The sequence below is a fragment of the Ictalurus punctatus genome, chromosome 7, assembly GCF_001660625.3.
Source record: "Ictalurus punctatus breed USDA103 chromosome 7, Coco_2.0, whole genome shotgun sequence".
In the NCBI taxonomy this organism is placed as follows: Eukaryota; Metazoa; Chordata; class Actinopteri; order Siluriformes; family Ictaluridae; genus Ictalurus; species Ictalurus punctatus.
In genome coordinates, this window is record NC_030422.2 from 16,627,842 (window position 1) to 16,647,412 (window position 19,571).

Sequence of the window (19,571 nt, forward strand, 5' to 3'; positions counted from 1 at the left end):
GTGATTCAGCATGATATTGTTCCAAGAATTTGGAGAATGTTTTTGTTCTCACCCTGCTGGTTTAAAGTTCTTTTAAGCAACTTTCTGGGTGTGTTAAAGACAGCTTGCTGGGGAAGGACTGAAATAGCTCATTTAATCCAATCCACATCAATGACTGCTGCTTTAATACAGCCCTCCAGTACATTTGTTTTTGTTTTAACTGAACAAAATCTTTACATGGCAGAAAGGATGTAAGTTTAGGGTGAAATACAGAAGAGCTTCTTTTTCAGTTTTAGCTGCACAACACTGCCTTAATCAAATATCCAAATAGCTAATAATTTGGGTTCTGTGAATTTGCATGTGAATGCTTATCTATAATTACACGCGTTATGATTACAGCAGGTTAGGACTAAATGATTCTGCATTAGGTGAGGGCCCAATGCTTAGACATTTTCACACAATAAATAGCATGATATATAGGTTTTCTAACAAAGTGCCATCAAATAACCTGTGAATAATTGTATTTAACATCTACAAAGTACATAGTTTTGGAATAATTTTCTAAATGTAAAAGCAGTATAATTTGGTACAAAAATGTACTTCAACATCCAATCACCTACTTGCTATTCCAAATGACATTTACATTTATAAAAGTACTCAATTTTATTTATCATATCATTTTGTTGCCCTGACCTGTAGAATGAACTTTTAAAAAAAAAAAAACACCCAGGGCTTTATTGCTAATAAGTGGCCTTTAGTCATGCCTTTCTTTGGACTACACTCTCTCATAACTGATCTTCCTTTTAGTGGTTGATCTACCTGCGTTCTCATGTTTTTCATTGAAATCTGATTATCAGGTTATATATTTTAATATTTTGCAATATGAAAGTCACTGGAGCATACTCCTATATTTTCTGTACTGATAGTTATTCAAGCTTGAATGCAACACTTTGCAACCAAGAGGTGTGAAAAGCATCACAAAAAAAGAGAGAATTGCATGGCAAATGATATAAGGAGCCAGAATTGATGACATACAGTTCTGTCTACTTTGGCATTGAAGTATATTCATATAAGTATGTTTTAATTTAACATAGATTCAGATCTACACACTTAGCAATCTTTTTCTATGAAACTATCCCATACATATTTTTTTAAAAAGTAGTTAAATGAAATACATTTTCTATATCTAAAATTATAAAAAAAAGAGTCCACAGTTTCTGTTCCTCCCTCTCCCCCACATTTCTTTTGCATGAATTATACTGAAGTTAAACATTTGAAAGAAAATCCTTCATTTTTAGTATGAGTGCTGATGTTGAGTGATTCAACATACTTTAGGTAGTGCTTTATAGGTTTAATAAAGGTGCCTGACTCGTTCATTCAGCAGGTAGGGGGCAATGCTGAGTTGCTACAGTACATACCTTTAAGAATGGCATTGGCTTATGATTCATGTAGGTACAAGTTTTAACTCCGCAGACTCATCTTCCACAAAACGTGACTGAATCAGCCACTTTGAAACAGGTAATATAGTAGGACTACTTGTTGTCTGTTAGCTCATATAGCAAGGTGTACAGCAAAGAACCTTGTCTTATTTCTCTAAGGTAATGAATCAGAAATCCTGTTCCTGCATGTTGCACTTTTTTTTGGTCCAAAAATGGGACTAACACAGATTTCCAAAACTGTGTTACTAGTTCTGAAGCTTCTATGCCTGAAGCCAGTGTTGTTTTAGACTATGACTCCCAAACAGGTGGGAATAATCCAACCACGAAGAGAGAATATCACCGCAGGGATCAGTAAGGTAGTTCAGTGATGCTCCCTTTTCGTTGTTTTGCACAGGATCCTTGAATCCTGAAATGTAGCTCATAGAGTATCTCTTAACTGAGATGCCTGACTGAAATATATCATCTTGTTTCTATGGTCTGTCACTGCGTCTCTCAGTAGCCATGCGGATAACGAAACGGCTGGCCATCTGCAGGTCCCAATTGTAGCGAGCTAGTATTTTATGGCAGTCCTCTCGTGAGCATTGGTTCATGTGGTAAAGCTGCTCTGCCTGAATGGAGCACAGGAGTGGATGAGTGAAAGCTATATGAATTTGTAATATATTTAAAAAGCCAAGAAAGAACATTCTTACCTTCAGCTGTTGCTCTGCCCTCAATGGATTCCAGTCATTGCGTTGTAGGGCTTTCTGAACTTCCTCAATAGTTACTCCATGTACCATTGTCTGAACCTGTGTAGTCACAAAACAGTAATATTTGCAAGCAGATTAAATTAAATAATACAATACATTTTTGGTGGTTTGTTCAGATTTTGTATTTGCAACATTGTATATTATAGTGTAACATAAAATATGACCTTTGTGAAAAGCAATATTTATAATCTTATTTAAAATTTAAAAAATAAATAAAAAAAAGAAAGACAGAAAATGTCCAAACCTGTGCTATGAGGGTCTCCTTATCTACCTGGATCTGTTGTGGTGGGTACCTTTCCCGTACTTTCTCTCGATCTCCTTCTCTCTCTCTTTCTTTCTCCTTATCCATGTCACTATCTATCTGGGGGCTTGATTTGGCCAGATGGGCCATCTTAGTTAGGTTGGTAGCACCTCTAGTCTGCTGCTGTGGTTGGAACTGCATATTTGGATGAGAAGGAGCAAGAAACCGAGAAGCAGTGGCTGGATTTCCTGCAAATCGCCAATCAAAATTCATGTTATGATTCCTTAAACGTTTAGGGTTGGGTGGTGGTGGCCGTGGAGGAGGGATGACGCCACTCGCATCACTGAACCTGCGAGGGTCCTTAACATGGGCAGCTGAGATGTGTTTTCGTTCGTTAGCTCGCTGAACAAAGTTACCATTATCACCTTGACCGGTGTTTTGAGGGAGGCCCAGGACAGATTCTAGACTGCGGGACATTCCTAGAGAAAATTCAGAGGTAGGTAATATTGAATAATATTAGAATGGAATAAAAAGGCATCATATGTCTGGTGGCAGCATCTGTGAACATACTGTATCCTTGTTCTAACCTGCCATTTTCTTTAGATTGGATTCTTGGTTCTCCCTCAACAAAGGAGTTCTCCAGTTTCCAGGGCTGAAATTATCACATATACTCATTACTCAAATGTGAACCACCATAACAGAGTGATACAAATTGCACTGCAAGCACAACCAATCAGATTACCTAGAATTCAATGTTAAGTAGGTAAAAGTAATAAAACAGCATCACTCACTCGTCAAGTCGTTCTGGGGTTCCCCAGCTACGTTCTGGATTGATGTCTCCATGTCCAGCGTGCTGTAAGCTTCCTCTGATTGGTGGAGAAATTAAACCAGCTCCAGAATTAGGACTGAGTGGTCCCGTTGAAGGAACTAAGGAAGCAGTCAGTGTTGGAGGAAACCAACCAATACACAGTGTCCTCTGGTTTTGACCCTTCCACTCACACAAATCCAGCCTAGGCAGAGAATGGAGTGTGATGAATAGACTATCCGGTCTATCTACGTTCATCCTTCTATATGCACACTTTGACTTACAGTTCCACACACAAGCATTAAATCAAAGCCCCTTTTCCTCCTTAGTCAGAAACAGAATAAATTTGAAATTCAGTCTTGCTCCTGTCAAGCATTAACTGTGAGAAAAGCTTTAGCTTGCCCTCTGTTGCAAAGAGGTCTTTGCAAAGAGCTTAAAGGGAAAGAATGCTGGCTCAAAGGGCTGAAGTAAGTTAATCTCTCCCATTTCTAGCCCATTTTCTTGGTCTCCTCCCTTTTCTTACCCATGGTCTATGACAGTCACTGTATCATTGACCTGTAGAGGTAGCTTTCTGGCCTCTGCAAAATCCCGTACTGCACGCACTTCCATAGGCTGAGCCTGGACACATAAAGAAGAGAAGTAAAAGCATCTAAGAGCATTATACAGGAAATCAACATTTCATTCAAACAAATCAAAGCATATTTTTCTGAGTACATGAACCAAGCAGTCTTTTGAAATGAAACCATAATTGCACCCTTTTACTCTGCTTATAAAATACATGTCATGAACAATGGTGTATGCTCAACATGTGAACTATGAAGCAATTTCATACACAGCTTTGGTGTTCTTTGGGGACTAACCTCAGCCACCAAAGTGGTGAGCTCAGCAAATGTGGGCCGATCTGTTGGATTGCAGGCCCAGCATTTCCGCATCACACTGTAGAGCTCTTGAGGACAGTCAGGAGGCTTTGGCAAGCGATCTCCCTCCCGCTCTATACGAAACAGGATCTGCACATGGAACAAAGCATGTTTTTTAATGACCATTGTGAACAAAACAGGTTTTCTGTGAAGTTTCATGAGTTGCCTGCATTACACTGCCATTAAATCACAGCACCCAATAGCACTCGTCTTTCAGATGTGATAGCACTGTGACAGGTTAGCTACTTCAATAGCCTAAATTTAGTGTGAAATTACAAATGTTACAAATAACATTTTGCATCCATACAGACAAACCTGTCTTCCAGACAACCCAAACCAGGGCTCCTCACAGTAAGTAAACATCTCCCACAGTGTAACCCCATACATCCAAACATCTGAGGCATGTGAGAAAAACCCCACACGCAAACTCTCAGGAGCACACCTACAGACAGACAGACAGACAGACAGACAGAGAGACAGAGAGAGAGATAGACAGACAGACAGAGAGACAGAGAGAGAGAGATATTGATTCTGGCAAAATTCCACAAAAAACACATTAACTCACAGAACAACTAGCAGTGGGCAGAAGAGATATTACTCAAAAAGGGCTCTAGGAGAGTTCTACAACATCCCATTGGTTTGAAATTATACATGAAATATGTCAAATGGAAATGCTTATTTATATATCCATATAAATAGCTTATTTATGTACAGTGGTGCTTGAAAGTTTGTGAACCCTTTAGAACTTTCTATATTTCTGCATAAATATGACCTAAAACATAATCAGATATTCACACAAATCCTAAAAGTAGATAAAGAGAACCCAATTAAATAAAAGAGACAAAAAATAATAATCTTGGTCATTTACTTATTGAGAAAAATTATCCAATATTACATATCTGTGAGTGGCAAAAGTATGTGAACCTTTGCTTTCAGTATCTGGTGTGACCCTCTTGTGCAGCAATAACGGCAACTGAACATTTTTAGTAACTGTTGATCAGTCCTGCACATCAGCTTGGAGGACTTTTAGCCCATTCCTCAGTATAGATCAGCTTCAACTCTGGGATATAGGTGGGTTTCCTCACATGAACCGTTTGCTTCAGGTCCTTCCACAACATGTCTATTGGATTAAATTCAAGACTTTGACTTTGGCCATTCCAAAAGATTAACTTTATTCTTCTTTAACCATTCTTTGGTAGAATGACTTGTGTGCTTAGGGTTGCTGTCTTGCTGCATGACCCACTTTCACTTGAGATTCTGCTCATGGACAGATGTCGTGACATTTTCCTTTAGAAGTCGCGGGTATAATTCAGAATTCATTGTTTCATCAATGATGGTAAGCCGCTCTGGCCCAGATGCAGCAAAACAGGCCCAAACTATGATACTACCACCACCATGTTTTACAGATGGGAAAAGATTCTTATGCTGGAATGCAGTATTTTCCTTTCTCCAAACATATCACTTGTCATTTAAACCAACAATTGTATTTTGGTCTCATCTATCCACAACACATTTTTCCAATAGCCTTCTAGCTTGTCCAGATGATCTTTAGCAAACTGCAGAGGGGCAGCAATGTTCTTTTTGGAGAACAGTGGCTTTCTCCTTGCAACCCTGCCATGTACATCATTGTTGTTCAGTGTTCTCCTGATGGTGGACTCATGAACATTAACATTAACCAATGTGAGAGAGACCTTTAGTTGCTTAGATGTTACCCTGGGATCTTTTGTGACCACACTTGTTGGTCGGCCACTCCTAGGGAGGGTAATAATGGTCTTGAATTTCCTCCATTTGTACACACTCTGTCTGACTGTGAATTGGTGGAGTCCAAACTCTCTAGAGATGGTTTTGTAAACTTTTCCAGCCTGATGAGCATCCACAACTCTTTTTCTGAGGTCCTCGGAAATCTCCTTTGTTCATGCCATGAAAGACTTCCACAAACGTGTTGTAAAGATCAGACTTTGATAGATCCCTGTTCTTTAAATAAAACAGGGCGCTCACTCACACCTGATTGTCATCCCATTGATTGAAAAACACATGACTTTAATTTCACCTTCAAATTAACTACTAATCATAGAGGTTCACATACTTTTGCTACTCACAGATATGTAATATTAGACACATTTCCTTAATAAATATGCCCAATTATGATATTTTTGTTTCATTTGTTTAATTGGGATCTGTCTACTTTTAAGACTTGTTTACTTTGAAAATCTAATGATGTTTTGAGTCATATTTATTCAGATATCTAGAAAGATGTAGGAAGCTAATTAATTGAGAATAATTTTAAAAAGTGTACACATTTGTCCATGTGTTTTTGCAATACTGCCTAGCTGGCTAGCCTACTGACAACGAATTCCATTGTTGATACGCACATGCACAATTAGTCTAGGCAGCTAAATTTCAATCTAGCTTGTTGTAACATGCAGTGTGCAATACCAGGGACATTCTCTGATATACATGCATCTGTTGCATTTCACAAACTAGCCCAACTCATTTTGGGATGGCTGCAGAGAGGGAGATAGGATAGCTAAAGTTGTTATTTCATGTAAGTGTGTGTCCTTGCTTCAAATATTATTAAAGCTAATAACTTATGTAAATAAAGTTGTGCTCGGATGTACTGTGGAATTTGTTTGTAGCTGCATTCTAGCCGTATTTTTCTCAATAGTTATGTTGTTTACTTACGTGAATGCATGTGCTTTGCTTAGCTGGTTAGCAATCTAATGTTAGTAACATTTCCATTTAGAGAACTAGCAAGCAGTTAATGATTCTTATGTATCTGATTCAGAGTTTGTTCGCTAGTAGACAGCTTCTTCATCCTTTACGGTTAGTTGCTGAGAGTAGAAGTAGGTTTGGTAAAGTTGTATCATTACATACTGTAAGGGTGTGTGTCCATGCTTGAAATATTATTGTAGCAAATAACCTATATGTACTGAAGGGGTGTGAGGATGTACTGTGGCATGAGTGCTGTGGTAGCTACGATATTTATCTCAACAGTTATGTTATTTATTTACAGGAATACATGTTCTGTGCATAACTAGCTATCTAACAATGCCACTGTATCTCTTTTGAAACATAGGACATTGCCCAAAACTCTAAAATCTCAGACATTTAATAAGAAGGATACATCTTTTCGCCCCTACATAAATGACTGGCTTGCCTTTGTTGAAATGCCATTTACACTTGTGTGACAAATACCATTGTCAATGGCGGTCCGGCAAAACTAGGCTTGTCTAGTTTTGTTTATTTATCTGTTTTTCTTTCTTTTATTCTTTGTTTTTCACTATTCTTGTACCAAAGAAAAAGCAAAAATAAAATTTTTAAAAAGCACCAAAAAAATTACAGAACCCCTATCAGATTCTGGAATTTAGCTTTTTTTAATTTTATTTTTTAGATAGGTTGTGGTTATCAACAGTAACAAAATGTTTTAGCAAAAAGAAGCGTTAACCCCTCACCAAGCGAAAGGGATGCGTCTGTGGGCTCCCATGATATAGTGGTCTTTGTCACGACCCAGGCCCCTCATAAGGCCAAAGTCGCCAATCTTCACCAGGTCTTTGGAGGCCAGAAGCACATTCCGGGCTGCCAGATCTCTGTGAATGAAATGACGTGACTCCAAATACTCCATTCCTGCAGCAATTTGGGTGCTGAAGAGCCAGAGACGAGCCAGTGGGTAAATGCCTCGCCGCATTTGGACCATGTCATACAGAGAACCCAAAGGAGCCAGCTCTGTTACCTGAAGTAAATAATTCAAAAATTGGATGAGGATATGGAGTTTTTAGGGCTTCATCAGGTAGTAATATTCATTGCTATGGAAAACCTTAGTATTAAACAAACTGATGAGTCATTTCAACATGATCTTAGGTTCCTTTAAAGAATAAACATCTTCCTTACATTAAAGCTTTGAAAACTCCATAATACACTTAAAAAACAGCCTACTAAGTGATTAACATTTACAGTAGAGCACCAGGGAACCACAACTTACCATCTTTAGAGGCTGGGTGAGGACCACACCATAGAGACGGATAATATTGGGATGGTCCAGAGACTGCATGGTAGTAACCTCCTGCAGAAAGTCTGTTACTAGGTCTGCCTCCCTGGACATACTTGTCCTGAGAGTCTTCACTGCTACAGGAAGCTACGAGCAAGAAGTTAAGATGGTTAAGTGAGAGCCGAAAGCGAAAGCAGAAGTGTTTTATTGTGTTTTATTATATTTAGTTAGGCGTTAACCCCCATATGTTCCCATATAAACGGACACTGGCATATGAATCCATATTTTGAATAAAATCATATGGCTCAAATTTCAGCTCTTCCACAAATCCACAACAAAGGTTTACTCTGTGTAAAAAAAAAAAATAATAATAAAAAAAAAAAAAAAAAAAAAAAAAAAAGGTGTTGTTTTAGGTATAGCATTACAGGGCTACTACTTTGAGATGAAAAGTTCACACACACCCAAAGGTGAATTTAGAGGTTTCAGACCCACTTGTCCATGCAGAATACATATAGATCAGAGATGGAAACTCAAGTCTGCAACTTGGACTCGAGTCACACTTAAGTCGCAAAAAAAATGATTTGCGACTTGCCTTGGACTCGTGAATGACTGACTCGAGACTTGACTTGGACTTGAAGACAGAGACTCATGAAAAACATTTTATGGATGGATGGACAGACAGACAGGTAGACAGTAAGTAGTTTGGGCATATCAATTGTCACCTGCCCTCTTTAATTCAGAATGAAATTATTAGATTACTGCATGTATTGTTATATTCATAACCAGATTTGTCAACAACCACCCGTCTCTTATGTTGAAAGCTTTTTGGTTTTCCCCATGGTGAGTGGATGCTAAAAGAATTTTACATTTGTGCAACTTCATACTTGCCAAAGTTTCTAGTGACTGTGAGTAATTTAAAAATAAAAAGATACAGAATACAGATTTCATTAATTTCCTTTTTTTATTGAAGCAAAAAAACCAAGTTACAATAACTGCAACCAAATGCCTCCAATAACTAGAGATCAGTCTTTCGCTTACTTCTAGGACTAGGACTTACTCCTATGCTTTGGATAATTGTCTTGCTGCATAATCCAGTTGTGCTTGAGTTTCAACTTATGGACTGAAGTCCAGACATTCTCCTTTAGGATTTTCTGGTAGAGAGCAGAATTCATGTTTCCCTCAATTATGGCAACTTGCCCAGGCCCTGCAAAGCAAAGCATCCCCACACCATCACACTTCCACCACCATGCTTGACCATAGGTATGATGTTCTTTTTGTGGAATTCTGTGTTTGGTTTACGGCAGATGTAACAGGACCCCTGTCTCCCAAACAGTTCCACTTTCTTCTCATCAGTCCACAGAACATTCTCCCAAAAGGACTGAGGATCATCAACGTGTGTTTTGGCAAAATTCAGACGAGCCTTAATGTTCTTCTGGGTTAGCAGTGGTTTTCACCTCGCCAGTCACAAAATGGATTCCATTTTTGCATGAACAGTGACCTTTATTGATGCAAGAGAGGCCTGTAGGTCCTTTGAGATGGATCTTTTGTGACTTCGTGGATGAGTCGTTGCTGTGCTCTTGGAGGAATTTTGGAAGGTTGGCCATTTCTGGGAAGGTTCACTACTATGCTGAGTTTTTCCATTTGGAGATAATGGCTCTCACTGTGGTTCTTTGGAGTCCCAGAGCCTTTGAAACAGCTTTGTAACCCTTCCCAGACTGCTGTACTTCAATCAGCTTCCTCCTCATCATTTCTGGAATTTCTTTCAATTTTGAAATAGTGTGTTACTGGGTAAGACCTTTTAACTAACTTCATGCTTTTCTAAGTTCTATTTAAGTGTTGATTTGATTGAACAGGGTTTGCAGTAATCAGGCCTGGTTGTGTCTAGTCCAGCTGAACGAATGCAGTTTCATAGATTTGGGGAATTAATATCTATGGGGCAAATACATTTTCACACAGGCCCAGTTGTTATTTTTTTGCTTCAGTAAATAACGTTATCATTTAAAAACTGTATTTTGTGTTTACTCTGGTTGCCTTTGTTTTATCTTAGATTTTGTTTTAATTTCACGATTTTGTGATCACAGAAATTAACACAAAATCAAACAAACTCAGCAATATTTAGAGGAGCTTACAATTTTTCAAAATTACCACAGATTTTCACATATTTGGGCCAAGCTGTGTCATGTGACATCACAACGTGCATTCACTCAAAGCCCTCTTCAATTCATGTGCATTGAACATGTGTACAGCTAAAAGGTCTCAACAACAATCACAAAAAAACTCTGAAATCCTGTACAGACTAGAAAACTATTTATTTTCTGTGTGAGTGTGCAGGAGTAGAAGGGTGTACTGATGCTGCGACATAACAGAGTGACAAGCAACATCTTAATTGAGATTTCCTCAATTATATATGGTAAATGGTCCGCACTTATATAGCAATTTTTAACCTTAGTGATTCTACAAAGCGCTTTACACCCATTTCACACATCGGGAGCAACTTGGGGTTCAGTGTCTTGCCCAAGGACACTACGGGAATCGAACCACCAACCCTACGATTAGTGGACAACCCGCTCTACCACCTGAGCCACAGTCGCCCCTTATATATAAGTTAGGCATGTGGTAAAGTGATAAAAACAATCTATACTACTGAATTCCTAGGACCAATCCTACAGCACAGATTGTCTTTTGTCCCCCCCAAAATTATACTGTCACAACTATAGTTCCTACCTCTATATAGTCTGTAATTAATTACACTTGGTGCTTAAAAATGAAAGAAAGGCCATAGTTTGTATTTTCCTCCAATGTAATAAATGTTTTTAGATTTTTGTTTAAACGACAATATAATGTGTTTTACTACTATATTTTATTACTATTTCATATCAGAACACAGTGGTCTCTACACATACCCACAAGTGACAAATTGCCAGTAACATGAGCAACTTGTCACTTGGTATTGTGAATACACAGTAAGTAAGGGTAAGCAGTTACATTAAGACATTAACATAAACAACTTTCAGCAAGAACAAGCAAACCCACCACTCGTCCAGTAGGCGTATGCCATTCTGCCTTCTTCACCACACCAAAGGAGCCTGAGCCAAGCTTGTCCCCAAACACCAGCTCACTGTCCTGGATAAGGCAGGTAAGTGGTCGTACTATGTCTGGCCCTGGACCAGGTACACCACCACTTGACTGGTCACCTCCTTCTGGTCCACGGCCAGTAAAGACCTGTTATGGGACGATTGACAAATTGTCTGGATAAATTTCATGACATGATTGTTGAGAATACATGACAAAGTTTCCAGACTTTACCTTGCCCATCCACGACCGTGGCCGCATATTCATTTTGTAACGCTTGACTGCTTCCCATAATCGTCTTTGTCCTGTTCACACAACATCAGTTTTGTATAAATACAGCTTTAAAAACCTATTCAAAATTATTCCTCATATTGTCTATGGAAATAATGTGTTAAAGAAAATACAGAGCATAGAGGATAAAAACCTGGTTTCTTGATGCCTATCTGTTCCAAATCTGTGTCCTTTACGAAATCCAGGTGTTCAATACGCGTCACATTGAGTTCATCGCGGATCTTCTGGAAAAATCGCTCCAGCTGCACTTCTGCCAAAAGCTGGTACAGCATCCGAGTGTCTGGATCCATCATAATTTCATGGCTGTTGAGCACAGCAGGTAATCTGAATGGTGAAAGTTAGGTTTTTAAACAGACTTATATTTAAATACTGATGTAAGAGTGCTCAATCATTTATATAAAAAAAAATTCCTCAAGACTTTTAACCCAATGGTACTATATATATATATAATATTTAAGGCCCAAAACAAATGCATCCAAATGCATACAGCCTACATTCAGTTCTGCAGTAAAACAATATAAAAACTCTCTTATCTGAGTGAAACAAACAATTTAGTGAACGTAATTAGGGTTGTCACGATACCATAAACATATCTTACGATACTATACTTATCTCACGATACCAAGTAGTATCACGATACCACGCAATATTGTGTTAATTCATAATTCAAATCTACAAAATGAACCAAATTTACAGTAATACACAGATATAAATGAAAACAGACAAACCAAATTTTCCTCTGAATACGTTATTAATGAGAATGAATAACTAGCTATTGGAAAAACTCAAGAACAATCATACAGTTGGCAAATAGAAATTGTCCTCAGAGTACTAAGATTGAACACATCATTAGAAATAAATAATTCAATCTGGAAATGAACTCCAACAAAAATCTTAAAATTGGGAACGTTAGCTTGCTGACAAGCAAACACAGCTAATTTCAGGGTTCATAAAGATGCTTCATAATGAAATTCCAGGACTTTCAAGGAATTTTTACGCACTCTTTTTTTGTTTTCAAGCACTATACCAGAGATGTCATTCAAACATATTCTTTATTTCTCCATTTTAAATTCCATAAATAAGTAAGTAAGTAAATAAATAATAAAGAACCAATATATTTTTCTGTTTTGGAACAATGTATGTAATAGTGGCTGAAACGTGGCCCATTAAGACTACATTTTAACCAGCAGTCACTTCCAAGCCACTTACAAAATCCTGATTTTATAACCACGATCTCGTCTGACAAAAATCATCAGACAGGAGGATGAGGGGGAGGGGCTGCAGCAGGGAATCATATGTTGAGTGAAAGTATTGTATACATGTTCTATCGAAAATAAACACTTTATTTAGCGATTTCGTATTTATTGATTTTTATAATTCAAGCACTTTTTAAGCACCACTAGTTAGAAAATGGCTAAAAATGGCTTTTTAAGGTTTTCACCTTGTACCAACTCTGATTTTAGCATAACATTAGCTCACTTGGTAACAAACCGGAAATCTCTAAAGATTAAGGTAAAGAATTTAGGTTAAATTAAATGTCACTAACCTTTGTGTGTTCTGAAAAAGCAAAAATAGTATTAACCGCCACACATACAACATTATTTAGTACTACCGTATTGACGATACTACCATTTAAAAAAAATACAGTGGCATCGGCGGTATTTTGAGGCTTTAGTATTGCGATACTAGCGTAGTACCTGTATGCCGTGCAACCCTAAACGTAATTTACTGTTCATTTTGTGGACTTAAAACTTAATTTTCTTAATATTAATGTTAGAAGCTACAGCACAAGTAATTCTCCTATTAAAGAGGTATATCAATCTATAAACAGACATAGAACAATTCATTGAATATTGCTGTTACAAAATAACAACCACAATTCAATAGGGACAAGAAATATGATTCATGGTCACACTTGAAATGTGTGAAACTGATACTGTGCCTTGGAAGATACTTTCTGTAAAATCTGTTGATTCACAGTAACAAGTTACATCTTGTGTCTGGAGTAATATGAAGCATTGAGCACAAATGGTCTATTTATATACAGCCTGTAGAAAAATTCAGTGCTTACCTCAGACATAAATCTCAGCACATTTATTCCCATGGACATTTAAATGGCATCATGATATTTAATTGCAACTAGATAGAAATAACAAGAGAAAAGACCTCTGTAATTTGGTAGAGCACTGAAAGCAGTGTTTTGCCATGGCTTATTCTCTATGTCTGCTGTTACTATATTGAAGAACCATGCTGGGTTGCTGTGGACAACAGACAGGCATCCAGCAAAACATTTTAGTTTATGAACTATAGACAGCAAATTGGGAAGGGGGTACAGTGCTTCACATTTTCCAAATATTGGCTACTACTACTACTAAAAAATAATAATAGTAGTAATCATCATAATCATCATCATCATTTAAAAAATAATAATAATTGCCTTTATGGTTAGGGACATTAATGAACCAATCTACTAGCACAGCTGAAATATAAATCTATTATATAATTAATATATAAATCATTGAAAGATTTAACTAAGACAATTATATGTATGTGAGCACAGAAATTTGCTTTCTAAAGAACACTTAATAAAATGAATATAATAACTGCAATTTGTCAACTCAAAACAAACTAAAGAAGAAAGCACAATTGCAAGAAGAAAAAAAGGGTACAGGAGGACAGAAGGGACAGGAAACAGGCAGATAACATGTTTACAGAGAAAGCTTTTAGACAAAATACCCTAAAGGTAACAGCACCAGCATTTATAACCCATACTAATGATCTCGGCTTCATTAAATATTCAGAGGAAAACTGAAACAACCAAGTATCATGCAGCTGGCTGGCCACTCATCAAACCTGTTCAGCAAGATGTCACAAATTCAGAAAAAGTAATTAAGTACTGAATGACCGCCAAAAATTCATTTACTAAATAAAGAGCAGCAGTAGTAGCTGGAGACATGGTCAGTAATAGCATACGTAACTGTATACTGTGTATACTTGAAATTGTATCAATGCTGTATGATTATTATAAAATATAATTATTGTAATGTATTAATATTACAACATAACAAGAGCACATGTAGTACCAAAAAGCATGGACACTATGTCTACAAGGTTGTTTATGGAAGTTGTTATTCAGGTTTCTTTCTTCCATAATTTGGATCACCTAATGCATTGTACCTGCCTATGAGTTTTTTGGTTACAAACACTGCAAGAATTACATAGTGATAGAATAATCAACATACAAAATGAAAAAAGACCTCATGTAGTTATTTCACAGGTAAATACTAAATATCTTTATAACTATAAAGATAAGTGTTAAAAAAGTGTTTGTTTTTTTTGTTTGTTTGTGTTTAAACAACACTAATTACATTAATTCCCAAATGTCCCTCTGTTGGAAGGGAAAGGCCTTCACAAGCACAAAGGCCTCACACATAACCTTTAGTGAATGATTAAATGATACACAACTAAAGCATCAATTAGCATGTGCAGATGTCTGAGTAAAAAGACATGGGGGCCAGTTCAGACATGCATAAAATAGCTGAGTCTATCAACGTACGATTCTCCTGGGATCCACCCAGAAATCCACACCCAAAGCACTAAAAAGAAAAATAATGAGCTAAAAAACAGAGTTTCACAGAGACAATACATATGTCAAATCAGTTTCTAAGCCTAAGGTTGATTAAGTATCCATGATCACTCAAAGGTGCAGCAAAGCTTTGCAAATAATTGTCTATGTTATAGAGCAGGGTGGGTGATATGACAAAAATTTTACATCACAATATATCTATGAATCAATCACCATATTAGTAGATATCTACAATATACCACATGTGCAAGATTTGCAAACAAATCAGCAAAACAACAGAGTTGCTTTAAAAAAAAAAAAACTTCTAAAGAAAACTTCAGAAATTAATTATTTCACATGAAAAAGTAGAACATTTTAATATCTAAATATCTTTTGCTTGTATTTTTCTCATTTGTAAGTCGCTTTGGATAAAAGCATCTGCTAAGTGAATAAATGTAAATAAATGTAAATGTAAATCTAATCTTCCAATCAGAGTTTCTAATTGTTATAAAATGCAGCCAATACCTGCAATGTCTCAGAAAGTATATTGTAACATAACACATTATGATAGCAATATTATCTTGTCATATTTTCCAGCCCTAGTACAGAAAATAAAAGGCAGCATTTATGCAGAGGTGATTGTTTCTGAAGGTGCATGATAACATAGGTGTGTCTTATAGTGTTTACTGCACATTACAGGCTTCCGTCTTATTCCAAGATCTATAAGGAAGTTGATACGATGGTGTGGTAAATTCATAAAGGAATAATTAGTGAGTAATTAGTTATAATTATGCTAGCTACACCTTGGTCATTCAAATCCCCTCATAATTTATGTTTTGACTTATAACAAGACACAAATTAATGTCAAAAGCACCATTTGTGTATGTTTGTGAAACAGGACAAAGGCCAACCAGCAAAAATTAGACTCATGTTTTATGTGTATTATGGTTCTCGTATTACCATTTACACACATAAGAGATGATGGCCATCCTTTCATATAAACAATCAAATCAATCTCAGTAATCACTTTACCATGACAAATTTTTATTGTGGGACCACACTTACCAACAGCAGAAACTAATGAGATGAGAGATCAGTCATGAATACATGACTTCATTTGACAAAATGTAGGTATCTAGGACGATATTTGTATGACACTCCTAACCAATGAAGCATTTTAGGCTGTGAACTAATGGCCTGGCACAAATAACAAAGCATGAATTGTTTTAATCGCACCTTCTTCATTCATCTGACATTTCACCTACGTTAGCAATAGATACCTGCAGAAAGTTGGTTATCAGTTTTGTGAAAACATGGGTCAGTAAAAATGTGGCCTATAAATTCAGTTATATATGTATAAATGATTGCCAAAAGGATATATATTTCAGCATTACACAATTTCAAGCATCGGTTTTAACTATTCTGAGCTCTTAACAGAGCAAAGCTTTTGTTAAAAATGGCATATAATATAATATAATAAAATAAAATAATATAAAATAAATCAATATACTTTTATTTGGCAAAATGTGTAGGCATTCCTGGTGATTTATATTTGGGTAAATAAAGCATTTCTTTATAGTTACAGGCAGGCAATAAAACAGTTGAATTTTATTATCAGTGATATATATATATATATATATATATATATATATATATATATATATATATATATATATAAACCCAAAACAAGAATTTACAGCACATTATCATGAAAATTGTATTTCATATTATTTAATAAGTAGCAAATCCATTTTAAACCTACAGTAAACACCTTGCTGAAAAAACTACAGAATCCATCACAGAGATTTAAATGGTTTCCACTAAAAATACCATTACAATCAATCACCTAACCATTAAAACCATTATCATAACATGCTGCCAATAGAAGGCAACAAATTACCGGTAGAGACCCACTGGGACCATTACAGTTTCCATTAAAACCAATACTATGAACATTAAAACTATTACAAATTCTATGAGGGCTTCTGTTGTCTTCTTTTTTCATCAGGGCACACTCACTGCATTTACTTAGTCATGTTACTGTACTAAGAGGGTACTTCTAAAACTGCATACGTATACACACAGGCCTGTATTGTACTGTTTAATAAAAGTACTATGATGTTTTGGGTAGACAGAATTTATCAATTTAATTTAATCTTGAATAATAGAAAGAATGCAGTTGCTTTTGTTTCCAGGAAGAGCGAACAGCACGCAAGAGTGACGCTCTGACGTAAACGCACGAAACCTCGACCCTTAGTGAGTCCTTCAAACAAGAAGTAACTACTTACAGGTGGATAAACAGGAAGTCCGAGTTGCTTCTTGGAATCTTCTTTCCCTTGTACTAAATAGCAGGTGTTAGCCTCTATCCATAACTTGTCACAAGTTTAACTACAGTGCTTTCGAGCTCGTTTCTCACAGATTGTCCTTTGAATCTAAATCGTATCTCTGGATCAACTACTATGAGAGCTTCAGCAGGAAATAGTGCACGGTTCGCACTGAAGTCGCATTCCTACTCAAGTATTTCCCTTAGAGATATTTTTTGGTACCCTGGAACTGATCCAATAGTCTACGGTAACCCAAGAAAGTCCACCTGAAGTTCTCGCTAACCAGAGTTACCACAGTCCTAAAGCTCCAAGTGCACTCCACCTCTTCCCTCTCTCCGCCCATCACCTGCAATTCCAAGCTTGATACATTCAACTTCCGCTTCACACATTTACAAAACACTGCAATGAAGTGCATTACACAATTAGCAGCAATCAAATATATTTATACTTTTGTTTGTTTGGGGTTTTTAACGTAAAAATCACAAAATATGCATGAAAAAATCCTTAATGTAACCTGATTTATTTTATTGGGGGGTTGAAATTATATCATCATGGAAGTTTAGATTGCGCTGAAACTTCATGTGAGGAAAAAAAAAACGAAAGAAAAAAGAGCTCTATTCCTCATGCTCTGTTTCTGTTTACCTGATCTGGTCAGGCCAGTTTGACTAGATTCTCACAGTTCCTCACAACTCCACCCCCCACCCCCTCTATCCCTTATTTTACCCCCCTCTATGTCTTTCACACAGGCCCTGTTTGTGATAGTGTGCAGTTTTCGAGCTCCTAAATCAACTGTGCTAGACTTGTGACAGCTTTCCAGGACTCTTTTGGGGCTCAAAAGGATGCTACTAAGTACCTTCTATGTGCCCACTGTTGAAGATTGCATCCATGCAGACATAGCAAATCTCTTTCCCTAATACCCCTTGCAATATTGTCTAGGACAAATCACAGCAAATCAGATTGTGGACAGCAGAGAACAACCTGCAACATGGCACAACTTTACACAGATTTGAATTCTAGCTCACAGCCAAATCTGTCCCAGGCTCCTCAGTCAAATCAAAGTTCACTGATTGATTTACATAGACTTACAGGTGCATCTAAAATAAAATTGAATATTGTAGAACATTTTTTCTTTTTCCCCATAATTTAAAATATCATGGAAAAGTTATTTTTTTCCAGTAATTTAGAATATTGTGGAACTTTTCCAAGACCTTCTAAAAAAATTTAGATGCACCTGTACATAGATTTACATTTGCCCTTTTGAGTGTCATATGGAATATTTTCATTCTGAAGAGAGTCAGAAAAGTGAGGACCTTTCAAAACTACTTTATACATATTTACATGTCCTTTTAAGACATCCAAATAAACATAAACATATGGTTAGATTAATGCTTTTGAACAGTAATTTTATAAACTGAACACAGAATAAAAAAAAGGTCTTTAACTGTTTGGTGGTAACTTTCCATATCAGTGAAGATATAGTTACACAAGACAAATATTTATATTTATGGCTGACAGCATTAGACAATCTAGAACTTCTAGAAGATGGATATCTCTCTAAAACTGAATCTTTGGGTTCCAAGTATAAGATCCACTCAGACTAAGACAAGCAGTAAATTCCGAAATGGCAAAATAAGAGTAAAACATTCAATATTAAAAAACAGACAAACATGTAACCTATAACATATAGTGGATAATTTAAGTGATTATACTCTATGCAGTAGTATTGCAAATATCATAATTGTTATATTAAACAACATAATTGGTATCTTAAAACACACTTAAATAGTGTGTGGTGGTAACTGAGTCCAGGTGTGTGCAATCAGTACGCAGGAGCTGGAGCCTGTGATGGCTATGTTTATAAATGGAGATGCATTTGATGCCGAATTTGATGTTGACATGACAAAACCCCTGCTTGAGCAACTGGAGTGCAGTTTTTTATAGGTCATCCCCTGGGATGAGTCTTAGGTTTCTCGGGATGCCAGGCATGAGTGGGTTGAGGATGTTGTCAGCCGGGATCCAGCACCTTTATCGGGGACCGTAGTCCTCCCAGTCGATCAGTTACTAAAATTTTCCTTCTCTCCGCTGAGAGTTGAGAATGACTTTGTCTCAGTAGGCATGCTGTCCTTCGAACTTTAGGGGGTCTGGTAGTGTTGATGGAGAAACCCCTTCAGCCAAGGGACCTTGGATAGCAAGTTTGAGATGTGACA

The 19,571-nt window shown here is 36.8% G+C and overlaps 1 protein-coding gene across 1 annotated transcript; it reads right to left on the reverse strand.

Moving 5' to 3' along the window:
* Positions 1–1,026: 1,026 nt before the first annotated feature.
* Positions 1,027–17,707, reverse strand: tnk1 (tyrosine kinase, non-receptor, 1). The gene is made up of 14 exons (XM_053681382.1): positions 17,329–17,707; positions 11,609–11,799; positions 11,419–11,489; positions 11,146–11,334; positions 8,107–8,259; positions 7,580–7,857; positions 4,443–4,569; positions 4,071–4,217; positions 3,734–3,828; positions 3,197–3,415; positions 2,993–3,057; positions 2,409–2,884; positions 2,108–2,203; positions 1,027–2,026 (listed from the first exon to the last, which is right to left on the reverse strand). The coding sequence occupies exons 2-14, from the start codon at positions 11,766–11,768 to the stop codon at positions 1,889–1,891; spliced, it is 2,214 nt and encodes a 737-aa protein (XP_053537357.1). The 5' UTR covers positions 11,769–11,799; positions 17,329–17,707; the 3' UTR covers positions 1,027–1,888.
* Between the last annotated feature and the right edge of the window lie 1,864 nt (positions 17,708–19,571).